The 25,541-nt window shown below is 42.7% G+C and overlaps 6 protein-coding genes across 8 annotated transcripts; 4 read left to right on the top strand and 2 right to left on the bottom strand.

Annotated features, from left to right (window-relative positions):
• Positions 1–577: 577 nt before the first annotated feature.
• LOC133893210 (patatin-like protein 1) lies at positions 578–3,601 on the bottom strand. The gene is made up of 6 exons (XM_062334183.1): positions 3,276–3,601; positions 2,976–3,154; positions 1,969–2,146; positions 1,705–1,866; positions 1,128–1,433; positions 578–1,036 (listed from the first exon to the last, which is right to left on the bottom strand). Exons 1-6 carry the CDS (start codon positions 3,414–3,416, stop codon positions 788–790), a joined length of 1,215 nt encoding a protein of 404 aa, XP_062190167.1. The 5' UTR covers positions 3,417–3,601; the 3' UTR covers positions 578–787.
• Positions 3,602–5,055: 1,454 nt separating this feature from the next.
• Positions 5,056–8,369, top strand: LOC133893334 (uncharacterized). Of its 2 annotated transcripts, none has more exons than XM_062334333.1 (2): positions 5,056–6,693; positions 8,090–8,369. In XM_062334333.1, exon 1 carries the CDS (start codon positions 5,110–5,112, stop codon positions 6,295–6,297), a length of 1,188 nt encoding a protein of 395 aa, XP_062190317.1. In that variant the 5' UTR covers positions 5,056–5,109; the 3' UTR covers positions 6,298–6,693; positions 8,090–8,369. The 2 variants fall into 2 exon arrangements, with proteins under 2 accessions (XP_062190317.1, XP_062190316.1); XM_062334332.1 differs by having other exon boundaries at positions 8,049–8,369.
• A 2,134-nt stretch (positions 8,370–10,503) lies between these two features.
• On the top strand, positions 10,504–15,144 carry LOC133893188 (AP-4 complex subunit mu-like). Its single transcript, XM_062334159.1, has 13 exons — positions 10,504–10,695; positions 10,817–10,911; positions 11,621–11,824; positions 12,027–12,143; positions 12,266–12,394; positions 12,942–13,068; positions 13,487–13,590; positions 13,703–13,807; positions 13,893–13,987; positions 14,099–14,186; positions 14,265–14,325; positions 14,418–14,491; positions 14,816–15,144. The coding sequence occupies exons 1-13, from the start codon at positions 10,638–10,640 to the stop codon at positions 14,912–14,914; spliced, it is 1,356 nt and encodes a 451-aa protein (XP_062190143.1). The 5' UTR covers positions 10,504–10,637; the 3' UTR covers positions 14,915–15,144.
• A 242-nt stretch (positions 15,145–15,386) lies between these two features.
• LOC133893190 (uncharacterized) lies at positions 15,387–18,892 on the bottom strand. Of its 2 annotated transcripts, none has more exons than XM_062334163.1 (7): positions 18,585–18,892; positions 18,237–18,366; positions 17,612–17,752; positions 16,798–16,906; positions 16,589–16,650; positions 16,192–16,295; positions 15,387–15,890 (listed from the first exon to the last, which is right to left on the bottom strand). In XM_062334163.1, exons 2-7 carry the CDS (start codon positions 18,327–18,329, stop codon positions 15,788–15,790), a joined length of 612 nt encoding a protein of 203 aa, XP_062190147.1. In that variant the 5' UTR covers positions 18,330–18,366; positions 18,585–18,892; the 3' UTR covers positions 15,387–15,787. The 2 variants fall into 2 exon arrangements, with proteins under 2 accessions (XP_062190147.1, XP_062190145.1); XM_062334161.1 differs by having other exon boundaries at positions 18,646–18,892.
• Positions 18,893–21,253: 2,361 nt separating this feature from the next.
• On the top strand, positions 21,254–21,586 carry LOC133893191 (dolichyl-diphosphooligosaccharide--protein glycosyltransferase subunit 4A). The gene has a single exon (XM_062334164.1). It carries the CDS (start codon positions 21,254–21,256, stop codon positions 21,365–21,367), a length of 114 nt encoding a protein of 37 aa, XP_062190148.1. The 3' UTR covers positions 21,368–21,586.
• Positions 21,587–24,834: 3,248 nt separating this feature from the next.
• On the top strand, positions 24,835–25,254 carry LOC133893002 (uncharacterized). Its single transcript, XM_062333982.1, has one exon. The coding sequence runs from the start codon at positions 24,835–24,837 to the stop codon at positions 25,252–25,254; it is 420 nt and encodes a 139-aa protein (XP_062189966.1).
• Positions 25,255–25,541: the final 287 nt, after the last annotated feature.

Raw genomic sequence — 25,541 nt, 5'->3', positions numbered from 1 at the left:
CCCACAATGTCACTAATTGCTCGAGTTCCTGCTGTTGATGGGACCCAAGCTGCATAGCTAATTATTGTCTGGCAATGCATTACGTTGGAATATGTGTTGGATATATGTACATAATCGGTTATAGATAGATTTGAGTTCTAATTGGATGAGACTAAAAATAGAGTATAGTCAACCTCCTATTTTTAAACTTTTAAATATAAGACATCACCGTGTAACCGCATCGATAGAAATAATTGAATATGAGGAGGAGCACATGTAGTCATACTCCGATTATACAGGCAAGATAGCTGAACCTTGTTAAAAAAACATCATGACTTGATTTATTGATTTTATGCTTGGCTTGTCAATTCTATTGATGCTTCCGCTAAAACCCTACCATTTACTTACCACCTAGTTCTTTCTTCGGGCTTTTGAGTAGAGCGAGGGTGCGATGTTCTTCGGTGCTTGGCCATGCACCCAGTTGGAGTGCGAGAAGGAGGCTCTTTTTCCATCTCCCAAGGACACTATCATGGAGGCGTTGAAAATATCTTTATCAGCTTGATCACACAGCTGACAAGTACTCTTGCATATTCTTAGATCTATACACACCAAACCTTCAAGATCCAGAAGAAGAAGGAAAATGGCGAATACCATTACTCTGCACACAAACTGGCAAAACAAACGCACAATTACAAAAACACTTAGGTAAGATTTAGCAATTATCTTTGAAAAAAATGAAATTTCACACACGCACACGCATAGGGATGCAATTTGGCCATACGTAATGTAAGTAGCACACACGTCTATATCACAAAGCACTAATGCCTCTAGGCTGGCTCGATATCCTCGCCTTCCTTTCCTTGGAGAGTTGGTGCGCGAAGCGGGTGAGCGCGTCGGCGTTGGTCCCTTCTTCGGGCACCGGCACGGGCTTGCCCGTCTCCATGTCCACCCTGCTCACCATCTTCGCGAGCATCCTCTCCCCAATCCTGATCAGCTCCTCCATGTTCTCCTTGGTCGCGACGTCCACGGTCGCCGCCGTGCCGTTCAGAGAATCGTCCTTAGTGTCGCATACACAACGATCAAATTCTTCAATTCGAATGCCTAAATAAAGTTTTTGCTTGCGTATGATGTGTTGCACTAGTGCATACCTGAATGCGCAGGTAGTTCTTCTCGCTGCGGAGCGCTTGGAAGAGGATGGAGACGTTGTAGTCCACGAGCGCGGCGCTGGAGTAGCTGAACATGTCGACGATGGGGGTGTACCCGTCCTTGCTGTGCAGCCACGACAGGATGCCCCACCCGGCGGCCTCCTTGGCGGTGTACATCTCTGCGTTCTTGGCCGAGCCGGTCCCGATGGAGATGACCAGGAACTTGTCGTAGTCCATCGGGCCCCCTGGGAAGAACTCCTGCTTGTCCACGATCATTTTCCGCGATATCTGGCTCATTGTTACCATTGTCTGCATGAAAAAAAAAACACATAGCCATTGTAAATTCTTCTTTTCTCCAACAGAACCATAATTTCACCGGTCATGCAAGGTTACAAGATATGTGTAGTCAGGAGCGGACGCAAGAAGCAAATCTAGAGGGCTCATCTCCTCCTTCCCTCTCCATTCCCATCTTCTTCTTCCTCTCACTCTTCTTCTCCCTTCTCCCTCTCCCTGAGCACCAGCGTGTACAGGGCTTGACCCCCGCCCCCCCCGGATCCGCCCTTGTGTGCAGTGCACTTACTGGATTGTTTGCCGAGACGCCGCCGTCAATGAGGTTGAAGTCGCGGGTCTTGCCGGTGTCGTCTCTGGTCTGGAAGAAGTGGGCGGGAAGGTAGGTCGGCGCCGCCGATGTGGCGATGCACACGTCCGAGAGGAGCGCATCCTTCAGAGGCAGGGTCTGGGCCTACATCCATGCAGCAAACGTAATTTGTGACAATCACTTATCTCACACATGGTATTTTTGGTCAGGATTGATCTGCAACGCATGCTCGTATCAATGCATTACGTCGAAGGTGGAGAAGATGGTGGGTTGGAGGTTCTTGATGTCGAAGGTGGGGATGACGACGTTGGTGAGGGTCTCATGGAGCTTGGTTGCGCCTAGGAGGCTCTGTATCTTGGAGTGCAGGAACTTGCCATCGTACTTTGGCCCCTTGAGCTCGAGCAATGTGTTTGTAAAGTTCCCCCTGCGATCGGCGGTCGAGAGGAACAATATTACTGTCAGAAGGAACTTATTTAATTTAATTCTAGTCAGTTACTTCCCTTCCAGAAGAAGAGTTGATTTGGGTTGCACGCAGTCTAACTGTTTAAACTTTGGTCACTCATATCTTTCCGAATATTAATTTTTGAGAATTTGTTAATGGTTTCAGTAGATTTATCTCCAAAGATAATTTCATACCATTGTAATTTTTCTATTTTACAATATATTGTAATAGCATCCACATGCTAAAGGTATGATTTACGCTAACGGTCTCCTTTTACTTTTGTTACTCGTACTATATTTACTACTACTAATACCTTTGTTATTACTCATTGTTGTTTTCTCGTCACCTTTTTCTTGGATATTTGTTAAAAAGCTTTGTATTAGAAATTAATAAGTGGTCGAAGATGTTTTGGATAACGTGCTGATGTTGTTAGTTGTGATCTCAACTATATATATTTTTGATGTCTTTGACAACCTATTGCTATGTACTTCCTCTATCTAAAAAATCATACATAGTATTAAGCAATCGCCTATATATAAAAGTAAATGTCGTGGATAAGTAGTTCGGTGGCACTAATCTAAATATCTGATAAATTAACCGCCCTCAAAGGACTACTGTTTCATAACGCTAAACCCAAACTATACGCAAATTCAAGTACTAAACCTAAAAAATGGTTATTATTCTGTGATGATAGCTATGTTGGCCGTGGTTAAATGGGCGCCACATCCCCTACTCTTTCTCATCTGGTGTGAAAATTCTGAGCATTGCATGCAACGTACATACGTACTATCCGTTTGGCACCAACTTCTACCTTTGAGGGAAGATGTGTGGCCCGTTCTCCAGGTAAAACGTGTTGATCTCCTCGGCGGCGAAGAGCGGGCGCTTGTCCTTGTTCGGGGCGGCGAGCATCGCCGTGATAAGGCCGCCGGTACTGGTTCCGGCGATGTAGTCGAAGTAGTCGGCCAGCCGTGCGCCCGGCCCGTCGAGTTCCTGTAGTAACCGTCGATCAAACAATATGCATGCACGCACGCAATATGATCGTCAGTTTGTGACATATACCGATGCAAAATTGAACTCGTGCTTGCATTGCTGTAGTGAACGCAGTACGTACTTGGAGCTTTGATTCGAGGAAGGCGAGGATCGTGCCGGGGATGAGGCCCCTAATTCCGCCTCCGTCGATGGTCAGCACCGTCACCTTCCTCCCTGTGGCCGGCGGCGGCAACGGCGACGGCGGCGCATCGTGGCTAGCCATGCACAGAGATGTATATCAACAAAGAACAATGACAAGCAAGATAAAGCAAGAAGTTTTTCTCTTCTAGATCAGACCCGATGATTGATCAACAATGTACTTAGGGTGGGTTTATATAAGCCAAAAACGAAAGTCTTTGACAGTTTGATATTCGGGTGACAGTAGTGCACAACACTAGAAAATGCTCAATCGGGGAGGCTAATGAACAATAGAGCGAGTCAAGTCAACTACCCGATCGAGCAAATTAACGAGCACATGCTTTCACATTATCCCACACCATCGGCGAAATGGCTATTGGGAGATTAAGTCTAGGAAGTTTTTTGTTTCTTAACAGAAGTCAAAACTTCGTGTTCTTCGAACGCTGGCATGCTTGAATTAAATTTTTTGAGAGTAGAATTACATATTGCTTGTAAGCCAACACGCATATAGACTAGCTTCTTGCTTGCTTGTTGCATCCACGATTCCACGTTCGTCCACGTCTTAAGTACAAGTGGGCACATATATATAAATATAATGCTCCTCCTAGCGCATTTGGGCGTCTGAACTCGATCGGACGGCGCATCAGCCATTTATCTCCGCGCCTTTTCGGACGGGTGAGAGCGTGTCCGCACCATTTCCTCCATCTCCCCTCTTCCTCCGTTTCGCTGGGAAGAAGCTTGAGCCGCTGCCATGGATGTCAGTTCCATGCCATGAACGTCCAGATCAAGCCACTGCTTCGACTGGCGATCCAGGACGGCGTGGATTGAAGGGCCTCCCATACTTAGAAAGAGTGGAGGTTGAAATTCTACCAGCCCGAGCAATAGCAACAGAAATGAACACCAGTGATCGACTCAGCTGGTGTGCTCGCCACCAGGGACATCTCGTCTTGTGATCCATAGCCCCAGTGGCACTTTCATTTTTTCTTACTTTAAGCTGCAACTCAAGAACCAGAGCACAAAAGAATAGGGGGAGAGGAATTGTACACCGGGGAGGAATCCGGAGACGCAGTCAATAGACATCTCGCTTACACCCATGATTGAGAAACATACAAAGAAGAAGACATTGGTGCCGGTAGGAAGAAGGCTCAGCGATGAACGACAACCAGCAAAATTTCGATTATTCAACAAAAACTAAACCTAAACACTAGTGCTATACAAGGAGATGGGTCTCTCACCCTAATCCACACCGCTAGCAAACCGGAGGCGACTAGAGAGGGGCCGGATCTGACCGAAATCGGCGAGCTCTCTTTTTCGCTTCTGTCTACTGTAGCTGGGGGAAAGGATGAGAGGCAAAAGAGTTAGTTCGTGCTGACAAAAACTTAAGCGTTTATTTTGAAAAATAGCTCGTCTAGACTATGTACAATTAAATTTGTTTTTTATATGTGTTACACAGATCATATTTTTATCTGAATTTTTTATGTTAAATCCTTGTATTCTATACACCACAAAATGTTTTTAGAATTTTTATTACAATTTCGATAGTTTTTTATAATTTTAAGAGCAATAGAGCGTAGCATTTATATTTTTTCTGTGAAGTTAACCATCAGAACAGCAGCATGGGCTACTCTGACAATGGTGATTAACCCCCGCAGTAATCACCATCGCCACTAATCACGCTCGCAAACCACTCCCCAAAAGGCTCGCCTCGTAAACCACCTGACAGCTGTGCCCCACAAGCCCTCGCTGCCTACCTCCACTCCTCCCACGGTCCGACCCACATGGATTTCTCCGCCTCCGCCGGCGGGGGCCGCAGCGAGCCGGCCCGGTGGCTGGAGATCGCGGGGAAACTCCTCGCCGCGCGCGACCTGGTCGGTTGCAAGCGGCTCGCGGAGCGCGCGGTGGAGGCCGACCCGCTCCTGCCCGGCGCCGACGAGCTCCTCGCCGTCGCCGACGTCCTCCTCGCCTCCCAGCGCCTGCTCCCCTCCAGCCGCCCCGATCCGGTCGCGGTTCTCCTGCTCCAGCCCGACCCCGATCCCGCCGCCGTCAAGCGGTCCTTCCGCCGCCTCTCCCAGCTCCTCTCTTCCCCGCGTAACCCCCGTCCCGCTGCTGACACCGCCCTCCGCTTCGTCGAAGAAGCCTTCGCTGACCTCTCCAAGAACGCCTCCGCTGATTCGACTCCTGCTTCCGGGAACGCCTCGGCCGCGGCTGCGGCCGCCGCCGATGCCGACGGGTTCTGGACGGCGTGCCCCTACTGCTGCCACGTGTACCAATATCAGCGCGCGCTGGTGGGGCGCGCGCTCAGGTGCCAGAGCGCCGGTTGCCGGCGCGCGTTCGTGGCCACCGAGATCCCGACCGCGCCGCCTATCGTGCCGGGCACAGACATGTACTACTGCGCGTGGGGGTTCTTCCCGATGGGCTTCCCCAAGGCCGCTGATTTGAGCACCAACAACTGGAGGCCATTTTGTCCGACGTTTCCGCGGAATTCGTCATCTCCGCAGCCAGCATCTGCGGGGACTGGCTATGTTGATGTACAGAATGTTGAGAATAATGGCACACCTATTAATGTCAATGCAACACCAGCAAATGCTCAACCGGCAAAGAAGAATGGTGTCTCTGGCAATGCTGTAGGACCATCAAGAGGTATGATTAAGAAGACAACAGCCCGCAAGAAGGTTGGTGCCGTGCCCAAGAAGCACGCTTCTGGCGATGTGGAGAGTGGCATCGAGCCATCTATGATTAAGTCAGATTTGTGGAATGGGAATGCAGGGAGTGGACAGACTGTGGGTACTAGAGAGATTAACATAAATGAGGTGGCAAAGACAACTGATGGCAGCGCCATTCTGAATTTTGGTGGGGATGAGGATATTGCGTTTGATTTGGATGTTGATGCAACAGATGCTATTTTGGGGAATTTGCAGCACCTGTCTTTCTTGAGGGAGGATGACAATACCAGACGGATCTTTTAGTTGTTGATGTGCTTGGTGTAGGTATTCCGTAGAAGTGGTGTTTGATAGCATGGTTGGAGGAATTCCTGCATAGACTGATCCTTCACTGCCGCTCCTTGCTTTCATTGCCACTATTTCTCATATTGATCCTGTGTTTCGTATTTGTCTACCTTTGGTTCTGTAGTTAGCTGGTGATCTCTTGTACCATCTGGATCAGTACTCTTTACAAGTATGTAGACTAGAGTATCCCACATTAGTTGGAGAATGTGTAATAAGTCATCCACAAATTAACTTAAGGAGATAACTGGTGAAGGGAATAATGCACTCTGCTTGGATGATCAGTGAGGTTTTTAGTTAAGAGAATATGATGCAACAGAGGTCACATGAAGCACTGGCAGATAAATGCTGATGAGAATAGTAAGTTTGTTCTTCTTAGTGTGCATAAAGCTCCCCTTAATTTAGAAGGCATATCTTAGTGATGTCATGGATTCATAATTTATTGACTCAATTTGCATGGTTCAATACCAACAAAGTTGTGTGTGTGTAATGCTTTTGATTTACTGATACATACCCTTAGATATAAAATAGTGACCTCTACTCAATAAATCACCTGCACTGTGATGTCATGATATTATCCTGTTTTTGTTATTATCCATTCATCTGACCAATATTCCAATTCATTACCTGCTTACCGAAACAAGAAAGAAATCTTAAAATCTTGCGAATGTTTCATAAAATCTAGGATTTTATTTATCTTAGATCAGAAATTACACCAGACAAGGATTTGGTTACAACCTGTGAACTTGTTTTGCTCTTAATAATGCTCACAGCTGGCTGTAGCCAAAACACAGTAAATGGTTCTACAGAATACATTATTGGGGCCTATTTGCTATGGTTCATATAGAATCATCAATCGTTGATCTGCACTGAACAATGACAAAATTCAAGTTGACTGCAAGTTGTGTTCTTTTCTGCTACTACCAAGAAGTTCAATAGAAATTAACACTTTTTATATTAATCGATTGAAATTGCACCAAATCATAGCTGCTGTAACTGGTATAAACCTATGGAAGTAGCTCTGGATAATGTGTTGTCCTGATTTCAGGAACAACCCTAAGGCCAGGGTACCATCCTGTGTATTATCTACTGGATTCCAACCATTGTCCTCAATGCTTTGTATTAGTTATGAAGACTCCACTCTGCAACTATGGCTCTGTTTGGCACAGCTTATTGTTGGCTTCTGCTTCTCAGAAGCTATAAGCCGAAATAAACAGGTTGGCTTATTGCTGGTTTTTGAAAAGCTGAAGAGCTTGCTTCTGATGAAATGAACTAAAAATTGATAAGCTGGTTGATTGTGACTTTTTTGAAAAACTGGTGTGCTGAGAATTTAAAAATTTCTCGTAAAAGCCAACGGCTAAGCCATAAGCAGCTTTCAGCAAAAGCTGCTTTTTAGCATAAACTCATGAATTTCAGCTGAGCCAAACAGGGCCTATGTGTTCTCTTAGATAAGGGGGACACTGAAGATCTTCTGTGTGAACTGCTGAACTCTGCATCCTAAACCATGTCATAAGCATCACCAGAGGCATTGCATCATAAGTTATTATGGATAGTTTTTAGTACAGTAACTTGTAATTTTATATCAAATTATCCGCAGTGAGTTCCCTTTTTTCCACGTTTATAATCCATGTCCCCAAATTGCATGGGCTATCAGCTGACTTCTGTTCGATTGCCATGTCTGAATTTGCATTGATGTTTATGTTATTTTGTTTCAGATTTATGGATCGTGAAATCTCTCTGTATTTCTTGACATCAGTTGATTGCCTTCACCAGCCATCGATGGAGCTGAATAAGAGAAGTGGCATGGCTCGGCTTAGGGGACACATCAGTGGCTTGTAAACTATGTCTCTTCTCCTAGCCTGAAATAAAGGGCTTTGTGACTTCGCCTATGCGTCGGCACCCAGTTTCCATTGTAAGCGGAAAATGGCACTGGTGTCTGTCAGCCTTCTTCATAATCGTCATTAGCTCCTTGCCCTCAAATTATTATGCATCTTTGTGTTGCTGGAACTGTGAGATATGTATTCTGTGTTGCTGAAGCTGGTGTGCAACGACTCTCCCTGTGTTGCTAGCTGTGCCCTTCAGGTGAGCACTGCGAAAGAGTACTTCCCGTTTTCCAGCCCTGCTCTCCAGGACTGCGCGGTCAGCCCGTTTATTCTCCAGGCCAAGTGGGCTTTCACCGTACTTGCTTCATTCTTCAACGAGAGTGGGCTTTCACCGTAGCCGGCCCGCAAAGCAAACGCAAGGGCGCACCACGGGACAGACCCACCACGGGAAAACCAGTCAACATCCTGAAAATCAAAGAACACAAAGAACGCGTCAAAACACTGAAGAAGAGGAGGAACATATATATAGTTTACACTGAAGCTAGATGGCCTAGCTAGTCGAGAAGAGGCTGTTTCGTTTGATCAATCTTTAGTTTCTCTCTTTCTGCAGTGTCATTGCGCGCATATATACACATCATGGTTTACTCGCTAATCTTTCAGTGCTATTTAATGAAGAAGCACACATGGCCTTGCTTTATTCTCTCAAGTGAAACCCTCCGCTGACCTTGTCCACATGGAAATGGATGCTCGCAATGCATACCTAGCTTATGGAACGGGCTCTTCTGACTTAGTATCTGTTTGTTTCAGTTTTGATTGTGGCTTTTAGCTTTTACAATTCGAAGCTGAAACAAATAGACAGCTTTTGATTATAGCTTTTTAAAATCTGCTGGTTGGATTGTGGGAATCTGATAATCTAGTTTTTCTCAGCTTTTGATAGATTGTGAAAGTCCATTTTACTAAACCGTCCATCAAAATTTTTTAGAATCTACAATCTAAAAACTTTTCATAATCCAGCTTTTTACAATCCAGCTTTTCATAATCTAGCTTTAAGCTGCTTTTCAAAATCTCTAGCTGAAACAAACAGGCCTTACCTCAGGAGCTACAGTGTCATAACTTTGGCCCGCTGTTGGATTGAGAATCGACGGCACATATTTGATGCTACAATATTCATGGAATAGTAAAATCAGTACAGTATTTCACAAACAGTCCCGATGCTATAGTGTTTTACTGTAAATTACTGTCTACCGTCTCACAATTCACTGTTTGCTCGTGACATTGCTTCACAATGTCAGAGGATTCGAGTCCCTAGCTTATATATATTCCCTCCATTTATTCCATTTATTTTTATAGGGTGTATTAGCATATGAGAAAGTCTTTCAAATATATTTTGATCATTAATTTCTCTTATGATACTTTATTAATTGTTACTAAATTAATATCTTATTAAAAAATATGTGAAATTCAAATCCATTGATATATCTTTTGTAGATTATACATGCACGTAATTTGACTAATTGTTGGTTAAATACAAAGTTTGTCTTTTTTTTAATTCTAATACACCCTATATTTTGAAACGTAGAGAGTACTACTTAGGCCATATTTATTTCAGCTCAAGATTATAATAAACTAGCTTATTTGTCCTGAGCTGAAATAAACAACTACCTTATTTATCCAAATTATTATAAGCTGATTATAACAATCTCGTAAGCTATAAAAAAGAGAGCATATTTTAGCTTTTTACTATATTACCCATTGAATTTAGGAAAAATGACTCATCAATGACACTCCTCCCTCCACACCGAATCCTCAGTCCACTATCGAGGGCATTACAGACTTTTGTCATCTAAAAACAACCATTCAAATTTTAATAATCTATGTTACCAAATAACTCACAGATTATTTTCCTTCAACTTATCACAATCTAACTAATTATAATATACTATTTATAGGTTCTTTATTATAATATTGTGCTAAAACAAACAAAACCTTATACTCACAATACATCAGAATTGCAGGCATATAACTAATTTGATGAGAAAGAGGAAAAAAAGAGGGAGAGAAAGGAGAAGAAGAGAGAGAAGGATGAGCCGGCTCATCTGCATCCTCCGTTGAGTACATTTGTGAAACTTTTATAATCTACTGGCTTTGTGTCTGTTCTGTCGAGAATTGGCTGCGCTTGTCCAACGCTGGACGGTAACTGATGATCCCGGCTGGCTCAGCCATGAGAGCCCTTAACGCCACCCGACAAACCGTACGATCAGAACCCGACGGCTGCGATCGCTTCATCCAGCGTCTGGAGCTGGTGCGGAACTGCGGACCCGGGAGTCGGCGCGTGCGCGAACACGTTGCAGACTACCACTCCTCCCCGTCATCGTCCTCCTCCTCGCTTGCTCTTCTTCTACTTCCTCTGTTCTTCGCGTCACGTTACAGTCACAGCCAGGGTGCGTGGCCCCGACGAGAAGACGCGGCGGCGGGGGAGGGATGATCTCGCAGTTCTTTGTGCTGTCGCAGCGCGGCGACCACATCGTCTTCCGCGACTGTAAGATCTGGATCCCGCCCCGTCCTCGCCCGATCTGGGCTGAAAATTTTGGGTGGTTCGTTGTGATCTGGCGCTGATTCGATTGGGACTTTTGGGTGGGCGGGTGTGGGGGGTGATGCAGATCGCGGCGAGGTGCCCAAGGGTAGCGCGGAGATCTTCTTCCGGAAGGTGAAGTTCTGGAACGACGACGAGGCAGAGGAGGCGCCCCCAGTCTTCGTACGCATCTGCTACTTTCTCCTGCCCTCTTATTCATTCCGCAATTTTCTAGAACTGTGGTAGAAAACCTCTGGTCTTTACTGTAATGCTGAGGTCCTAATCTGTGTTGTGTTAGCTTGAAGTGGATGCTGCGCTTGTGGGTCATTCGGTACTAGCACTGTGATTCTGCGAAAACGTGCGCATTGAGAAACCAAAGAGCTGTGCTGAATTGTGGATAGAGGAGTGTTACGTCGGAAATTGGGGCAGACATGCGGCAGAAGTTCAGTTGCATTTAGGATCATTATACCATCATATTTGATCTGTTTCATGTTGTGTTGCGATCGCACTATTCTATTGCCATCGGGTGGTGTATAAATGGATCATTTGGTCAAAAATGAGAAGATACCTTTGCGGGTGATACAAGTGCTGCCTGGGACAAAGGTTTTAGATGAACTGAGACAAAAACTGGGTGTAATATCTTGCGTGATTTACTCCAAGTACTCTGCAACTGTTTAGGATTAGCAGGAGCCATGCTCATTAAGGGAGGGAATTAATTTTTGATGTAAAACAGTACATTGGCATATTAAATATTTGATCCTAGATTAAATTGAAAGAACAAAAATCAGTTCATATGTGGATGATAAGACAGTGATTCCATCTGCATTCTGCTTATTGGTGCATTGCTACCACTTGATCTGACACTTGGTATTTTTACATTTTGTTATGACAGAATGTCGACGGGGTTAACTATATTCATGTCAAGGTTGCCGGACTATTTTTTGTGGTAACCACAATGGTTAATGTTTCTCCATCCCTTCTCTTGGAACTTCTGCAAAGGATCGCACGTGTTACAAAAGATTATCTCGGGGTTCTAAACGAAGATTCACTGCGGAAGAATTTTATTTTGGTGTATGAATTGCTTGACGAAGTCATTGTAAGTACTCTACACCATCTCTCCTCATAACAGTATCAACTTCTAACTTTTCTTACCTGGTTTCTAGGTCACTAGCAAAGCCTAGTGTGCGTTTAACAAAAAAGTAGTGTGGTTTTGCAGTGATTGGTTCATCTATTCCACAATTATTATCATCTTTTGTTAGCATCATATGCCATTGTTTATGAGTTTATTGTGTGATTAGGACTTTGGATACCCACAAACAACATCTACAGAGGTTCTGAAGTCGTACATATTCAATGAACCAATCATGGTTGATGCTGGATGGCTGCCACCGCTTGGTCCTGCTGCTATGTTCATGGTAATACTTCTTCATATTACCGCAAGAAACATAACATTAGGGTTACTTGACCAAACAATGTGCTGTTCTCCATGCTATTTTGGCAACGACATAGTTTCATTTGGCATCTGTGTCTTCTGCAGCAAGGCACGAAGCGTATGCCTGGTACAGCTGTTACAAAATCTGTTGTTGCCACAGAGCCTGGAGGGAAGAAGAGGGAGGAAATATTTGTTGATATCATTGAGAGGATAAGTGTGACATTCAGCTCAAGTGTGAGTACTGACATATGCCATGCATTGTTCTTTTTCTCTTCAACATTTTGAGTTGTCCTTCTATTTTTCTCACTTTCCTGGAATCCCATGATATGTTTATGTATGTGCCTTAGATTTGTGGTTCTAAATACTTAAGATGGTGATGATGCCCATTGGAGATTTAGTTTTCAAATACCATATTTAGTGTTCGTTATCTGATTGCTTTCAGTGTCGAAGTGTTCCCTCTTTTCCACTTTGTTCACTATTCCACCAGTGTCAAAGTAACTTCTGTGTTCACATTTTAAACTGGAAAGAAATAAAGGGGCCAGTCGCAGTAATGTGTTTTTTAACTACAAAACTTCGAATCCATGGGATAGGGACTCATTATGGTGGCCATTTAGTTCTCAATCTTTCATGTACTGCTATGATCTTCTTGCACTTGGTGATGCACCAGATATGTTGGTGCTTCAGTACTTAAAAGGCAGTTCATTTTGTTATCTAATTTATTTTTCTGTAGCGCTGATGGGTTTGTTTGCTCATGATCTTGTGCCTGATATTCATTAAACAGGGGTATATACTTACATCTGAGATTGATGGAACAATTCAAATGAAAAGTTACCTTACTGGAAATCCAGAAATTCGTCTAGCTCTCAATGAGGATTTGAGCATTGGAAGAACTGGATCGTCTACATATGGTGTGTCCTTAGCTTTTCTTTCTTTAACAGCTGGCTTAGGCAAATACTAACCAATATATGATATGCATATAATCTAATACGATTTTTTTCTTGTACATTGTTGCTGATCCTCTGTTTCTACAACATTGGACACCTAGTTATGATAAGTTGATAGTGTTTTACTCGTTGTGAAACGCAGGGTGTGATGAGTTATTCAATGCATGCATTGAAGTAATTAATAGTTACTAGCAGTGTAGATCATTTATTTGCATTGTGACATATTGTTGGCACAATCGCTTTCTTTATTGAAACTTGAGTATTTATTACTGTAATCTGTACCTTTTGAACACACAGAGTATATTGCTTGCTGTTCGTTTTATTTGTTTATTTGTTATGAAAATCGCTGAAAGCTAATTACAGACAATATTTAAAATACCAGATTACAGAAGTTCTTCTGGAGGAGGAACAGTCATTCTTGATGATTGTAACTTCCATGAGTCAGTGCATCTGGACAGTTTTGACATTGACAGAACTCTGACTTTAGTAAGTACTTGAATAAGGCTTTTATTTCTTCTTGACGTTTTTTTTTCTGCTGAACTTCAAGCACCATTTTACAATCAGTAAAATTACATAATTTGTATTTAACATTGCATAGATACCACCGGATGGAGAATTTGCCGTGATGAACTACCGGTTGACTCAAGAATTTAAGCCGCCATTCCGCGTAACTGCACTAATTGAAGAAGCCGGACCATCTAGGGTATGGAATGCTTGTGGTTCTATTAGGAATTATAGAACTTTTTTTTTTTTTGGTAAATCTCAGTTCTTTTTATCTATCGACACAGGCTGAAGTTCTACTGAAAATACGAGCAGACTTCTCTGCAAACGTCACTGCTAACACAATCACAGTACAAATGCCAGTGCCCTCCTACACAATGAGGTCAACTGCAGCTTTATATTGTTGCTATTAAGCTTAACAAAGTGAAATGTTAAAATGCTGCCTCTGTTGTTACTTGTTAGCTAAAGTTACAGATGGTGGATTTCTTTGCAGGGCAAGTTTTGAGTTGGAAGCTGGAGCAGTCGGACAGACTACGGATTTTAAAGAAGGATCTAGGAGACTTGAGTGGAATCTAAAGAAGGCAAATGCATTTGCAGTGTTAAGCCAATTTTATTAGCCAGTTTGCTGTAGTTTGCTAAACAGTTTTAACTGTTGACAGATTGTTGGTGGTTCTGAGCATACCCTTCGCGCAAAGCTGACATTTTCCCAGGAGTCACATGGTAAATTTTTATTCCAAGTACAACTTGTTTATGGCCCAACCATGAGTGCATTCCTTCTATGTAACTTGTGCATTCTTCTTTGGGGCATGCAGGAAATATCACAAAGGAAGCTGGTCCAGTGAACATGAATTTCATTATATCGATGTACAATGCTTCAAAGTTGCAGGTAAGGCCATCTGCTCAAGTATGGTACCTTTCTGGAATGAACCAAATGGCACTTAGGGCTTGGGAGTGTTCTGGTTCTCCCCTAGAAAAATTATTTGTCTACCCACTGTTTCTTGCTTCATAACTGCGTTGTCTTTTGGGTGCATTTTTCCCGGCAGCCCTGTGTCTTTTCTGAGCTTCGTTCTCAAGAGGAAGTTGCAGACTTTAGCCTCTATGTAGCTATTATATTTATATGTTCTTTAAGGCCTTAAGTGTAAAAAAATATTGACATGCAGAATGCTTTTTAGAATGTTTCTGATCCACAAGATCATTTTCTCTCCTGCAGGTCAGATATCTTCAGATAGCAAAGAAATCCAAGACATACAACCCTTTTAGATGGGTGCGATATGTAACGCAGGCCAATTCCTACGTAGCTCGTTTATGAGGAATGATGCTTGTACACTTCTTTTCTTGTCCACTTTTTGTATTCCTTGAGGTTAACTCGGATAGGGTGGAGTGTATTGTAACTTTATAGTGGAATTCAAGATCACTCTGCTCCTGCCTGTCCTGCAGTTGAACTCTTTCTAGGGCCATTGCCCCCTCGCTTTTGTGCAATAGGAAGAAGATACAACGTTCATGTTAAAACGATGTGAAATTAAGTTCTTGTTCATGTCATGTGGGAGCTATCTTTATTTTAGTTGTTCAGCATTATTTGCGATGGAAATGCACTTGCAGTTTCTTGTTGTATTCCACTTTTGCTCATGGTACTTTTGGATTCCCGGAACTGAAGGAATCATCCAATTGCTTCTGCCTTCGTCTTGCTGGTTGAAGCTGAATGATTTATATCATGTTATGCAGTAAAGCACCCATTCACAATGAGAACGGAAATAACGATTTTAGGACAATGGAACTCCTGATTAAAGTACAATGGAACTCTCTCTCTTTAGATGAACATGACAGATGTACAAAACTTCTTTGTGCTCCACACTGTTGCTCTCAGTATATAAAAAATAACAATCATATTAACATGAATCCCTACGACTTTAGATCCTTTGATACACTTTTATGTGCATTGCAGATCAATTGAACTGAAGGAATAGTCATCTCTGCCATTGCTACCACGGACTTTCTACAAGCAGTATAAAACCGCAAGCGTCGCACAACCAAGGAAATTTTTCTGGGGCCAATCTGGGGCTGATTGAAACGAGGCTTGGCCATTGAGAAGGCCAGGTATGTATATTCACGGAATTAATAGGAGCAATCCTCCTCAAATGCCTTGCACTCCGGATAATCACATGTGATCGCCTGGGTTAAGGTGTTAAATCTTCCCAGCTGCTTCTGTACGTGCCCTCAGTGCCTCCGTGCGTTTACTCCTCTCCATTTCTTCTACCAACCAGTCCACACCAAGTTTGATCCCCTTCCTGCCACAAAAAGAATGAGTATTTCATTAAAGAAAAAAAACATGCTGTCAAAACACGAATGCTGTGAGTACTGGTCAAGCGGAGGGTGGAGGCTACAGGCGGCGAGTTCAATGATATACTTGGATAATGTATCTGTTCATCTTATATGAAGATGAGTTAAAGCCATCCCTCACAATGAATAGTTTATCCTTTAATTATGGAAGAAGTTAACAAAAATATGCACCACAGTAACAGAATAACTTTATAGCACTTAAGTTTTAGGCAAGTAAGTTTGGGAACAACATGGAAATGCTTTGCTCACCCATCATAGGCAGATCCAGCAAGGAACATGTATGGCCTTTCGTCTAACTCTTTAAGATGCAGATGTCTAGCCAATTCTTCCTCTGTGACAGCTGCTGGTGAATCCTGTTGACAGATCCAGATAAGCCTCCAAACATAATAATATGAACTGGATATGACTCTATGAGACTAGGACTAATGTAATCAGTTCTCAACCTTTCTCAATTTTTGAGTTATTGCAACTTCAAATAGTGCAAGGAAAATGTGTAGTTAGAGAAGTTCAGTTATCATAAGTCAGAAGGTACATGACTAGAGCCTGTTTCCCCTAGTCTACATTCACAGTTTCTCCCCCGTGTCATGCTTGTGTGATTCAAGACCTAGGCGGAATTTACTATGGCGGAACTATAAGGAACCTCTACCTGCTTGTTTGCAAATATGAGTAGTGGCGCTCCTTGCAGATCCTCATGACGAAGAACTTTCTCTGCAAGAAAAAAAGTTCAAGTCATCATTCACTACAGTGATGATCCTAATTTTGCTAGTCCTAGTTTAATGTTTGCTAGAACAAACAGTACAGGTAACAGCAAAAGAGAACTGGTGTTTCATGATTAAACATATGGAAGCAACTTACCAAGAGCAGATTTGGCATCTTCAAACGACGATGCAGCAGCAGAGTTGATAACATATATTATAGCATGAGCCTCTTCATAATATTTCTCCCATATTGTTCGTAGGCCAGGCTATCAAAATATGGTATTATTATTAGATCTTGCAGTAACTAAAAAGGAACATTATCTGACTCATGTCCATGAAATTGTGGCATATGGAGTCAATTTCTGCTTCTTGTTAGGGAGAGAAGGTTTTTTCAACACATCTGGACAACATATCTCGTGATCCCTTGGGTAAAGCACAAACTACATAATAGCGAAGTGTAACATGTCAATTGGTGGTCACGATCAAGCCTATGCTCTTACGAGGCTCCAAAAAGATGATGACAGAAGTAAATGAGGAAGCTTTTGCACAATCATTTGGCGATCAAGATCTGTGTTGCAAATTTTCCATGGATGTCGAACAACTTAAAAATATGGTCACTAAATGCCTTCACTATAATCACGTGTTTTAACATGCTAGTACTGTACCTACCCACTGAGAAACATCATGTGTTGAGCCTGCTGATTAAGTGGTGAAAACTGGCTTTTGCTTTCTACTTACCTGGTCCATGCATTTTGGTTTGCAGATCGCAACAAGTTCTATCGCCAGCCATTATAGTTATAGTGAGAACATATAAAATGCACATGCATGATGCTAACTTAAATTAATTGACAACCTATTGAATGAGCAAACAACAACGATAGTGGAACTAATCCTGTGCTGAATGGTGAAGTTTCAACGAAAAGTTGTCAGCAAGAAACTTTTGGTCTATAACTCTGCATGAGAAACCATACCTGACCTCCAAGATCCCAGAAAACAAGTTTCACATTTGCATCTTCAATACGTCCAATATTAAGCCCAACTGTTGGAACAATACGATCATGTGGGAGCCCTTCTCTCTTCAAATAGATCGACTTCAACTTTTCTAGAAAGGTCTACATATATTTTTTTAGAAGCAAGTCAAGCTTTGGAACAATTACAGTCCAGGCAAACACAAATGGAACTCAATCTTATCTCAACACACAGGAAATGTAAAGAATACTAGACAACAAAAGTTGGCAGGATACAGGTATGCCATACAAGTTATCTCTGATGAAGGGACAGAGGCAGAAATATTTCGTCAGCAGTTAACATGGGAGGTTGTCCATTGTGCTTATGATATCACACAGTACTCAAACCTAAATAATAGAGAGGACCTCAGTAGTAGTACTCAGATCAATAGTATATAGTTTGAACTCTTATATAGACAGCAAACGCAGCTATAGTGACAAATGTGTTTGCGCGGTGAGAATTTCATGTATTAACCGGTAGGATGGTTGCAGGTCCAGAATTCCATGTACCAATTGGTAGGATGATGATAGCATGAAAAGGAAACATAGTTGGAATAGTAAATGTAAATGTAAGCATCAGAAGAATTACCGTCTTCCCAGCCTTATGCACTCCCAGGATAAGCACATGGAACTCCGCCTTGCTGAAGACGTGGTTCCACAGACCATAGAACAAGGAGAACATCTCGCTAGGGTTCTCGCCTCAATCAGCTATCCAGGACCTGGAAAACCAATCTCATGTCATGTCACACAGATTTCCCACCCATCGATCTGCAGGCGCTATTTCGTAAGTTAATTGAACAATTGATCGTGAGCAGGTGCAGCCGTGCAGGTTTGCCAAAGAAACATCAACACACTTCCCTCCCATACTTTGAACAAAGTGGGTAAACGGACTAGCGCACCACATCCCATAAAGAAAGATTTGGATTTGCGGACTCACGGTAGAGAAAAGATTCTGCAGAAACAGAACGAACGATCCGTCCAAGCAAGCCAGGGCTTACCAAAGGAAGAAGCGACCAGCCCAATTCCAGATGGACGATCTCCACTCCACGGCAGTGGCGTCCAGATGGGGTGAGGACGACGACGCCGCCTAGGGGAGAAGGAAGAGAGGCGCAGTTGGCTGGATCTGGATCGAGACGTGTCCGGCGCGGAGGGCGGTGGAGACTGGAGAGGGAGAGCCGGCGGTTGGTTCCTTCCCGGTGCGCTGTGCAGGGTGGACTCGGCTGGTGACCGGCGAATGGACCCGGTCTGTTGGCTCGAACCGATAATTTATATTTTATCTGTTGGGTCGAACCGAGTTTTTATATATTTTAAATCGAAAAATCGCACCTCTAGAATGTGGCCACTTAAAAAGGCGACAAGTTAAAAAAATACAACATTTTAATACTCTTAAAATTCAAAATACTATCAAAATAATGATAAAAAGTTTTAAAAAATGTACAAGTAGATATGTTATAATCTAGCTCTTAAAAAGTTCAACTTAAATAATTATTTATACAACGAGAAATAATTACTTATACACTAAAAAAATTGTACAATGAAATTTATCTTTTATGTTTTTATTGTACATATCATATTTTTACCTGAAAAGTTTTGGTAAACTAGATCATAATATCCTCTACACCACCAATTTTTTTAGAATTTTTCATGTCTATTTTAATAATATTTTTAATTTTAAGAACAATGAAATATAGTATTTTTTTATTTTTGTTCTGGTCGCCCTCCCAAGATCTATTTTATGATTTTTCGATTTAAAAAACATCAGAATAAAAAAATCCTGAGTCGGCAATGGGGCCTCGAAAACTGTACATGGGCCGTCCCATTACTAATACATCAGGCCCAATGGTGTCTCGCCAGTGGCGGAGCGGTAACGCAGACCTAATATGGGCCTCCAGAGGCCCAGTGGGCCCTAGACCGACTTCGTTTGTACTACTACCGGCTCTTCCTCGAGTCTTCTCCGGTTTCCTCCTCACCACACCACGCCGAGCGAGCGACTGCGGCACAGGCGCACAGCAGGCGCGGCGAGCGGCGAGCTCGTAGGAGATCCGCGCGGCGGTGAAGGTGCGGCTCTCTTCTCTCAGGTCGCCTCGGCTTAGGAGTCAGGTCCGCCGATCTGTTTCACGCGAAGGATCCTGTGCCCTTCTGGCTTCCTGTTCCTCCGCGGCTTCTGCCTGGTGATTTGGTAGATTTACATGGTTGTTACGTTGGATCGATGGTCGCTGACGTGAAAATCGCGAGATGGAACGCGTTGCCCTGTTGAGATCTAGCGGCTAGGTCACTTTTGCATCTCATGAGATCTCGTGCGACTTAAATCTAGGAATTATATTCTCTGTATGGTAAAAACACCCGAGGGGTGATTCAGACTAGTTCGTTGGATTCGTTTGAGGATGTGTGTTGGATCAGTGTAATTTTTGCTGATATGCTTTAGAAGTCACCCGAGGCCAAGTTTACGTACGCATGCCATAGGTGGGTGAAAGGCGATCAGCTTAGCCAGTTGCCAGGTGCACTAGTAATTATCGTTTACTTTTACTAGGATGTGTGTTGGATTAGTATAATTCTCGTTTTCCTGCTCTAATGCAGAAAGTGTGTTCATGGTTTATAATTATTGATTGAAATCTGCTTCATTCGTGTGGTAAATCCCACTACTTAGACAATGCTTCGTGCTCACGAATAGTGCAGGGTGTGGTTATGGAAAATACATGTTCGATTAGTGAGGCTGCTGACCTCCTGTTATATTTGAAGTTTCCTCTGGATATTCATAGTTCTAAATTACCAGAATCCATAGTGCACCCACAGTATTGCAGGTTGATTAGCATCATCTTGTGTAATCTACAATATATACTGTAGTTACAGTATGCTCCCAGTAGCTGTTTTCCACACTACTCCATCAGCTCCCTATATAGTCCACAACATGGTCATTTGCTCTTAATCATGGAGCACCAGTAGCTGTTTTCCACACTACTCCATCAGCTCCCTATAGCCCACAACATGGTCATTTGCTCTTAATCATGGAGCACTACTCCAGCAGCTCCCTATAGTCCACAACCAGTAGCTGTTTATGTAGCTGTTTTTCACACTACTACATCAGTAAGCTACATGAAGTAGAAGGACGCCCTTACTAAGCTACATGGATGAACCAAGCTTTATTTTGAACATGAGATGCATTTCAGAACAGATGACTGCAATTAAGCACACATTATCAGTTCTTCCTGCTTCTGTTTTACCACTTGTCAATGTGATACTGACTTGATGATAGGGCGGTTTTTATCAATTTAGATCTATTGGAATATGTGTTTGCCTTCACAGCTCAGAGACATATGTTTGTAGTTGTCAGGATCACTAGATGGTTAAGCAGGGGCTGTTCACATCTACTTACCTTGATTAATATCGACAAGTTGTTGCCAGAATTCGATAGTAGCTTCCAGTGTTTCGTGCTCTCCTTTTTGAAATTATGCACGCAGCTGGGTTATAATATATGTTTGTATCTTGTGCTGCGGACAAGTGAAGATCTGTCCATTTGATTAATATTTTGGATTGCTAATCTCACAAATACTGTGGATTACTTGTGTTTATATATTAACCAACATTTGTTTGTGATCTTAATTGCAGATGTTTGACGATCAAGACTTGGGCTTCTTTGCCAATTTCCTGGGCATCTTCATATTTGTCCTGGTTATTGCATACCACTTTGTGATGGCAGATCCAAAGTACGAGGGAAACTGATGCCGTTCTGTTGGGCAAGTAGATACTTATGATCTGCATATCGAAATAGAGCAGTACTGTTAATGCTAGCGAGATCACTTGACATTTCTTGAGTGCACATCGTGGAAGCTGGACGTTCAGTTTCTGGCATTTTGGCGTTACCAATGTGTTAAATCTGCTGAACTAGTAAATCCTTTATAATTCTAAAGATTATTCGAGTACTGCAGTTGGTTTGTTGTTTCCTAGTCTCTATTCGGTGCTTTTTGATGACATTTCTTGGATGCTTGCCTTTTATTATCAATTTATATCGTTTTACCTGTTGTCAGCATCTAACAGGAATGCTCTACCTGAGAAAAGAGATACGAACCTTCATGTTTTCTGAGATCGAAACGTTCAAGAAATCAAGCACCCGGGAAACATCGAGGTGCACTGCAGCCCCGGTTCGTCTGCTTAAGAAGGCAGCAGTTCTCCATCCTGCTCGTCCAGGGCTCCAAGCTTGGAGGGCAGCTATCGCAATTGCTTCGCTGGGGTTCTCCCCTTCGCCACGCGCCGTGCTGCCGGCAACCTCCTAAACCAACTGCACGCGCAGAAACGCTTGGCTCCTCGCCATTCACGGGCTTCACGTCAGAAAATAGCTCGCCAACGGTTAGTCCAAGCCAATCCTCAAGCGCTATTAGACGTATAAAGCATACACAATAGGGTGTCCAAAGGAGGTGTTTATGGGAAAAAACATTTTTTCCTCAAAGCACAGACACAGTTGCTTATGTAAAGAGCACTGTGCTTATTTAAACACCGTGTTTATATTAGTACTAACAAGATACTTAATCATGTTTAAGCAAATATAATCTTCATTTGTATTAAAAATATATAATTTCTATGTAGATGCTTAACTCTCATTTATCTTAAATACCTAGCTATAAACATCTAAGTATTATTCAGGCCCTACAACTCAAGCCCAAAGCAGCCATCTCTCGCTAGCCTAGCTCTGTCTCCTCTCCTTTCACCGATCCCTCTGGAGCTGCCGAACGATCAATCTTTTCTCAGAGAGAAAGGAGAGCGAGTTGTAGATACTAGATACAAACCTATAACCATAGGCGTCCTTTTCCCGTGCGTTCGTTTGCTATGAGCACCTGACCGGACAGCACAGTCGCCGGAGTTGGCGCGGCAGAGATGGATCCCCGCCGCGCGGAAGAGTTGATGCTGCTGTGCCTTGGCTCCCGGAGCACATGGCCCTCGTGGGTGGCAACCACACCGCTGCCCGCTTCTGCACCCGCTAATCCATTTCCGCCCCCGGCCCCGCGTCTCCCCTTGTACCTCCTCTCCTTCCCCTGCCTTGTCCTTCGCTTTCTTGAGATCGTCTCGTCTCGTCTGTTCCGTTCTGTTTACCTGACGATACTTGGCACGAACGTGCGTGTTGTGCGTTTCCTTGATCGTCGACGATGAAGAGACCGGCGAGATGTTGTCCGTGTTGTGTGTTTCCTTATCGGCAAAGTTCAAACTGGTTTTAGATGGAGTAGTGATTCTACATGAGCTTAGAGTGAAGAAATAAGCTGGTGTGATTTTTAAATTAGACTTTGAAAAAACTTATGATAAAATGTAATGGAGTTTTTTTAGAGGAGAAGAAAAAAATTTCCTAAGAAATGGATTAGTTGGGGTTAAATAAGTTATGGAAGGAGATAGAGTGGAGATAAACTTCAATAGTTCTCTAGAGAATTTTTTAGAACCTATAAGAGGATCATTTATCCCTACTTCTATTTAACTTGATTAGAGATACTTTAGATGCCTTACTTACCAATGCAAAGAGAGAAGGGTGGATTAAAGGTATCATTCCACACTTAATCTCTAGCGGTATTACTCATTTACACTATGCTGACGACACTATCATTTTTTTAGAGTTAGATGACCAGTCAATTGCCTATACAAAATTCATTCTTTACTCTTTTTAGAGTATGTCAGGCTTGAAAATTAATTACCAAAAGAGTGATGTAATTGTTTTTGGAGCTTCTGAAGTGAATCAAAATACAGTTGCTAACATGTTCAATTACAAAGTGAGGTCCCTCCCCTTAAAGTATTTAGGTATCACTGTTAGTGATGGTAAGCTATACGTTAAAGATCTGATGTGAAATCAGGTAATGAATGTTTGCTTTTCCAAGAAATTAGAAAGATGTGATTCTGACTCATGCTATGATTTACTTCAAAGCAAGTATCTTAGTGATGGAAGCTTCTATAATAGTACAAGTGCTGGTGGATCATAATTCTGGAAAGATCTTGATTCCATCAAAAAAATATTTTGCTTTGGGCGTAGTGTATGTGGTGGGGGATGGGAAAAAAAACCAGATTCTGGTTAGATGTCTGGTTTGACCATTGTCCTTTGAAGATTAGATCTGAACACATTTACAATATCTGTTATGAGAGACAGGCTACAGTTAACCACGTTTTGGGGAATGGTGATATTAATCTATCTTTTAGAAGATCTTTCGAGTCACAAGAAGTGTTGGAATGGAAATTTTCGAGCAATCTACTTGAAATGGTGTCCTTGACCAGTGATTCAGACACTGTTAGATGGGTGTTGGAAAGATCTGGAATTTTTTCAACCTTCTCCTTATATAAACATATTACTTTCTCTGAAGTTAGAGATGTTAGAATAATGGAAGTTTGGGCCGCAAAAATTCCTCTTAAGATCAAATTTTTTCTCTAATCTTTACACAAAAATAAAGTTCCTTCTACTGATCAGTTAATAAAAAGAAATTAGAGAGGAAGTGAATGGTGTAAGCTCTGTGGTTTGAGAGAAAACTCTGACCATATCTTTTTTCAATGCCCTTTAGCAAAATTTTCTTGGTGTGTAATTAGATATACATTTTAATGGTGACATGCACCAAATTCTTTTAGAGATTTTGTCGAAATGATTCTTGTTCTAAATAGAGACAATAATTTGATGGTTATTCTCCTGAGTGACATGTGTTGGTCCCTCTGGTTAACTAGAAATAGAGACAATAATTTGATGGTTATTCTCCTGAGTGACATGTGTTTGGTCCCTCTAAATGAATACATTTTTTATAATAAAATTTACTTTTCTCCTCAGATGGTTGTCTACAGGATAATCTTTTTCGTGCGATGGTGAAAGTTGCTTAGCTCAACAAGGGGGCATGATGCAGTCGAGGTGATGGCGCTCGAGATTAAAGGGGCAGTGGATGTTCACTAACGTTATTGTTTTAATTTGAGTCTTCCTGTCGGGATTGGATGACACCATGGCTCAAAAATGTGTTTAGAACTCGTGTTCGTTGATACTGATAGTGTTTTTGCTTAGAGGCTATTTGTCTATTAGATGAAACTTGTTAAGGTTTTAGAGGATTATCATCTCCGACTTATCTATTTGGTCGGTGGTCTAATCGCCTTTTGTAAGCTGATAACCCAGTATAAATACTCTTTTATGCTTTCTATAAAAAGCATGACTAAGCATTCCGTCTAAAAAGAGACCGGCGAGAACGATGGACGCCAGCAGTGGCGGGATTCTCCGGCTGGTGGCACGGACGGTGCTCCTCGGAGTCCTCGTGCTGTCACTCGCCTCGCTCAGGCTAGCGCTTGCGCTGGCCCCGGCACTGGCGAATGACAACGAGCTCCACCTGCCGATCCTACTCACTGAGCTGAACAATCGCGGCTACTTGCACCACGGCGGGCGCGCAGTCTTCCTCGGTGACGCCGGGTCGTGGCTCCCGTTTCTTGAGCAGAGCCACGTCGCTCCGGTCAGCGCCGTGCAGCTCCTAGCGATGCCCGACGAGTCCATGGACCTCGTCCTCGACCACAGCGACGGCGTGGAGTTCAACCTCGTCGATCGCGTCCTCAAGGTCGGCGGCGTTGCCGCCGTTTTCGCTGCGTTGAAGGCGGCGCTGCAGCTACCTGACAACTAAAAGAGAGATAGTGGAACGGAAGACCATTTTGGGTTTGGAAGCAGAGTTGTACATCCAAAAGACCACTCACAAGAAAAGATAGACAATTCAGTTATATCTTTAACGTGATGTACGAAAGATCCATACAAGAGCAAAACACCAAGCTTAATTCATACAAACCTATAGTATGTCTTTATTTTTTAAATTTTTTCTGAATGAAAGCTCTGCTATGAATTTCTTCATATATATTTAGAGGCGTTGTCCTAGCACATTCTCCGCGCACAAATGTGAAGTACTAATCTTAGACT

The sequence above is a fragment of the Phragmites australis genome, chromosome 15, assembly GCF_958298935.1.
Source record: "Phragmites australis chromosome 15, lpPhrAust1.1, whole genome shotgun sequence".
In the NCBI taxonomy this organism is placed as follows: domain Eukaryota; kingdom Viridiplantae; phylum Streptophyta; class Magnoliopsida; order Poales; family Poaceae; genus Phragmites; species Phragmites australis.
The sequence above is the reverse complement of the archived record's forward strand: the minus strand, read 5'-3'. Positions and strand labels throughout refer to the sequence as shown.

Excerpts from the sequence above, each read along its gene's own strand:
- LOC133893002 (XM_062333982.1), top strand. The coding sequence starts at position 24,835 with ATGGACGCCAGCAGTGGCGGGATTCTCCGGCTGGTGGCACGGACGGTG.
- LOC133893188 (XM_062334159.1), top strand. The coding sequence starts at position 10,638 with ATGATCTCGCAGTTCTTTGTGCTGTCGCAGCGCGGCGACCACATCGTC. Across the intron at positions 10,696-10,816 it reads CCACATCGTCTTCCGCGACT|ATCGCGGCGAGGTGCCCAAG; the intron begins GTAAGATCTGGA and ends GGGGTGATGCAG. Across the intron at positions 14,492-14,815 it reads ACAATGCTTCAAAGTTGCAG|GTCAGATATCTTCAGATAGC; the intron begins GTAAGGCCATCT and ends TCTCTCCTGCAG.
- LOC133893334 (XM_062334333.1), top strand. The coding sequence starts at position 5,110 with ATGGATTTCTCCGCCTCCGCCGGCGGGGGCCGCAGCGAGCCGGCCCGG.
- LOC133893210 (XM_062334183.1), bottom strand. The coding sequence starts at position 3,416 with ATGGCTAGCCACGATGCGCCGCCGTCGCCGTTGCCGCCGCCGGCCACA. Across the intron at positions 2,147-2,975 it reads CCACACATCTTCCCTCAAAG|GGGGAACTTTACAAACACAT; the intron begins GTAGAAGTTGGT and ends CGCCGATCGCAG. Across the intron at positions 1,037-1,127 it reads AGAACTACCTGCGCATTCAG|GACGATTCTCTGAACGGCAC; the intron begins GTATGCACTAGT and ends TGCGACACTAAG.
- LOC133893191 (XM_062334164.1), top strand. The coding sequence starts at position 21,254 with ATGTTTGACGATCAAGACTTGGGCTTCTTTGCCAATTTCCTGGGCATC.
- LOC133893190 (XM_062334163.1), bottom strand. The coding sequence starts at position 18,329 with ATGTTCTCCTTGTTCTATGGTCTGTGGAACCACGTCTTCAGCAAGGCG. Across the intron at positions 16,296-16,588 it reads TCATATTTGCAAACAAGCAG|GATTCACCAGCAGCTGTCAC; the intron begins GTAGAGGTTCCT and ends ATCTGTCAACAG. Across the intron at positions 15,891-16,191 it reads GCTGGATCTGCCTATGATGG|GAAGGGGATCAAACTTGGTG; the intron begins GTGAGCAAAGCA and ends TTTTTGTGGCAG.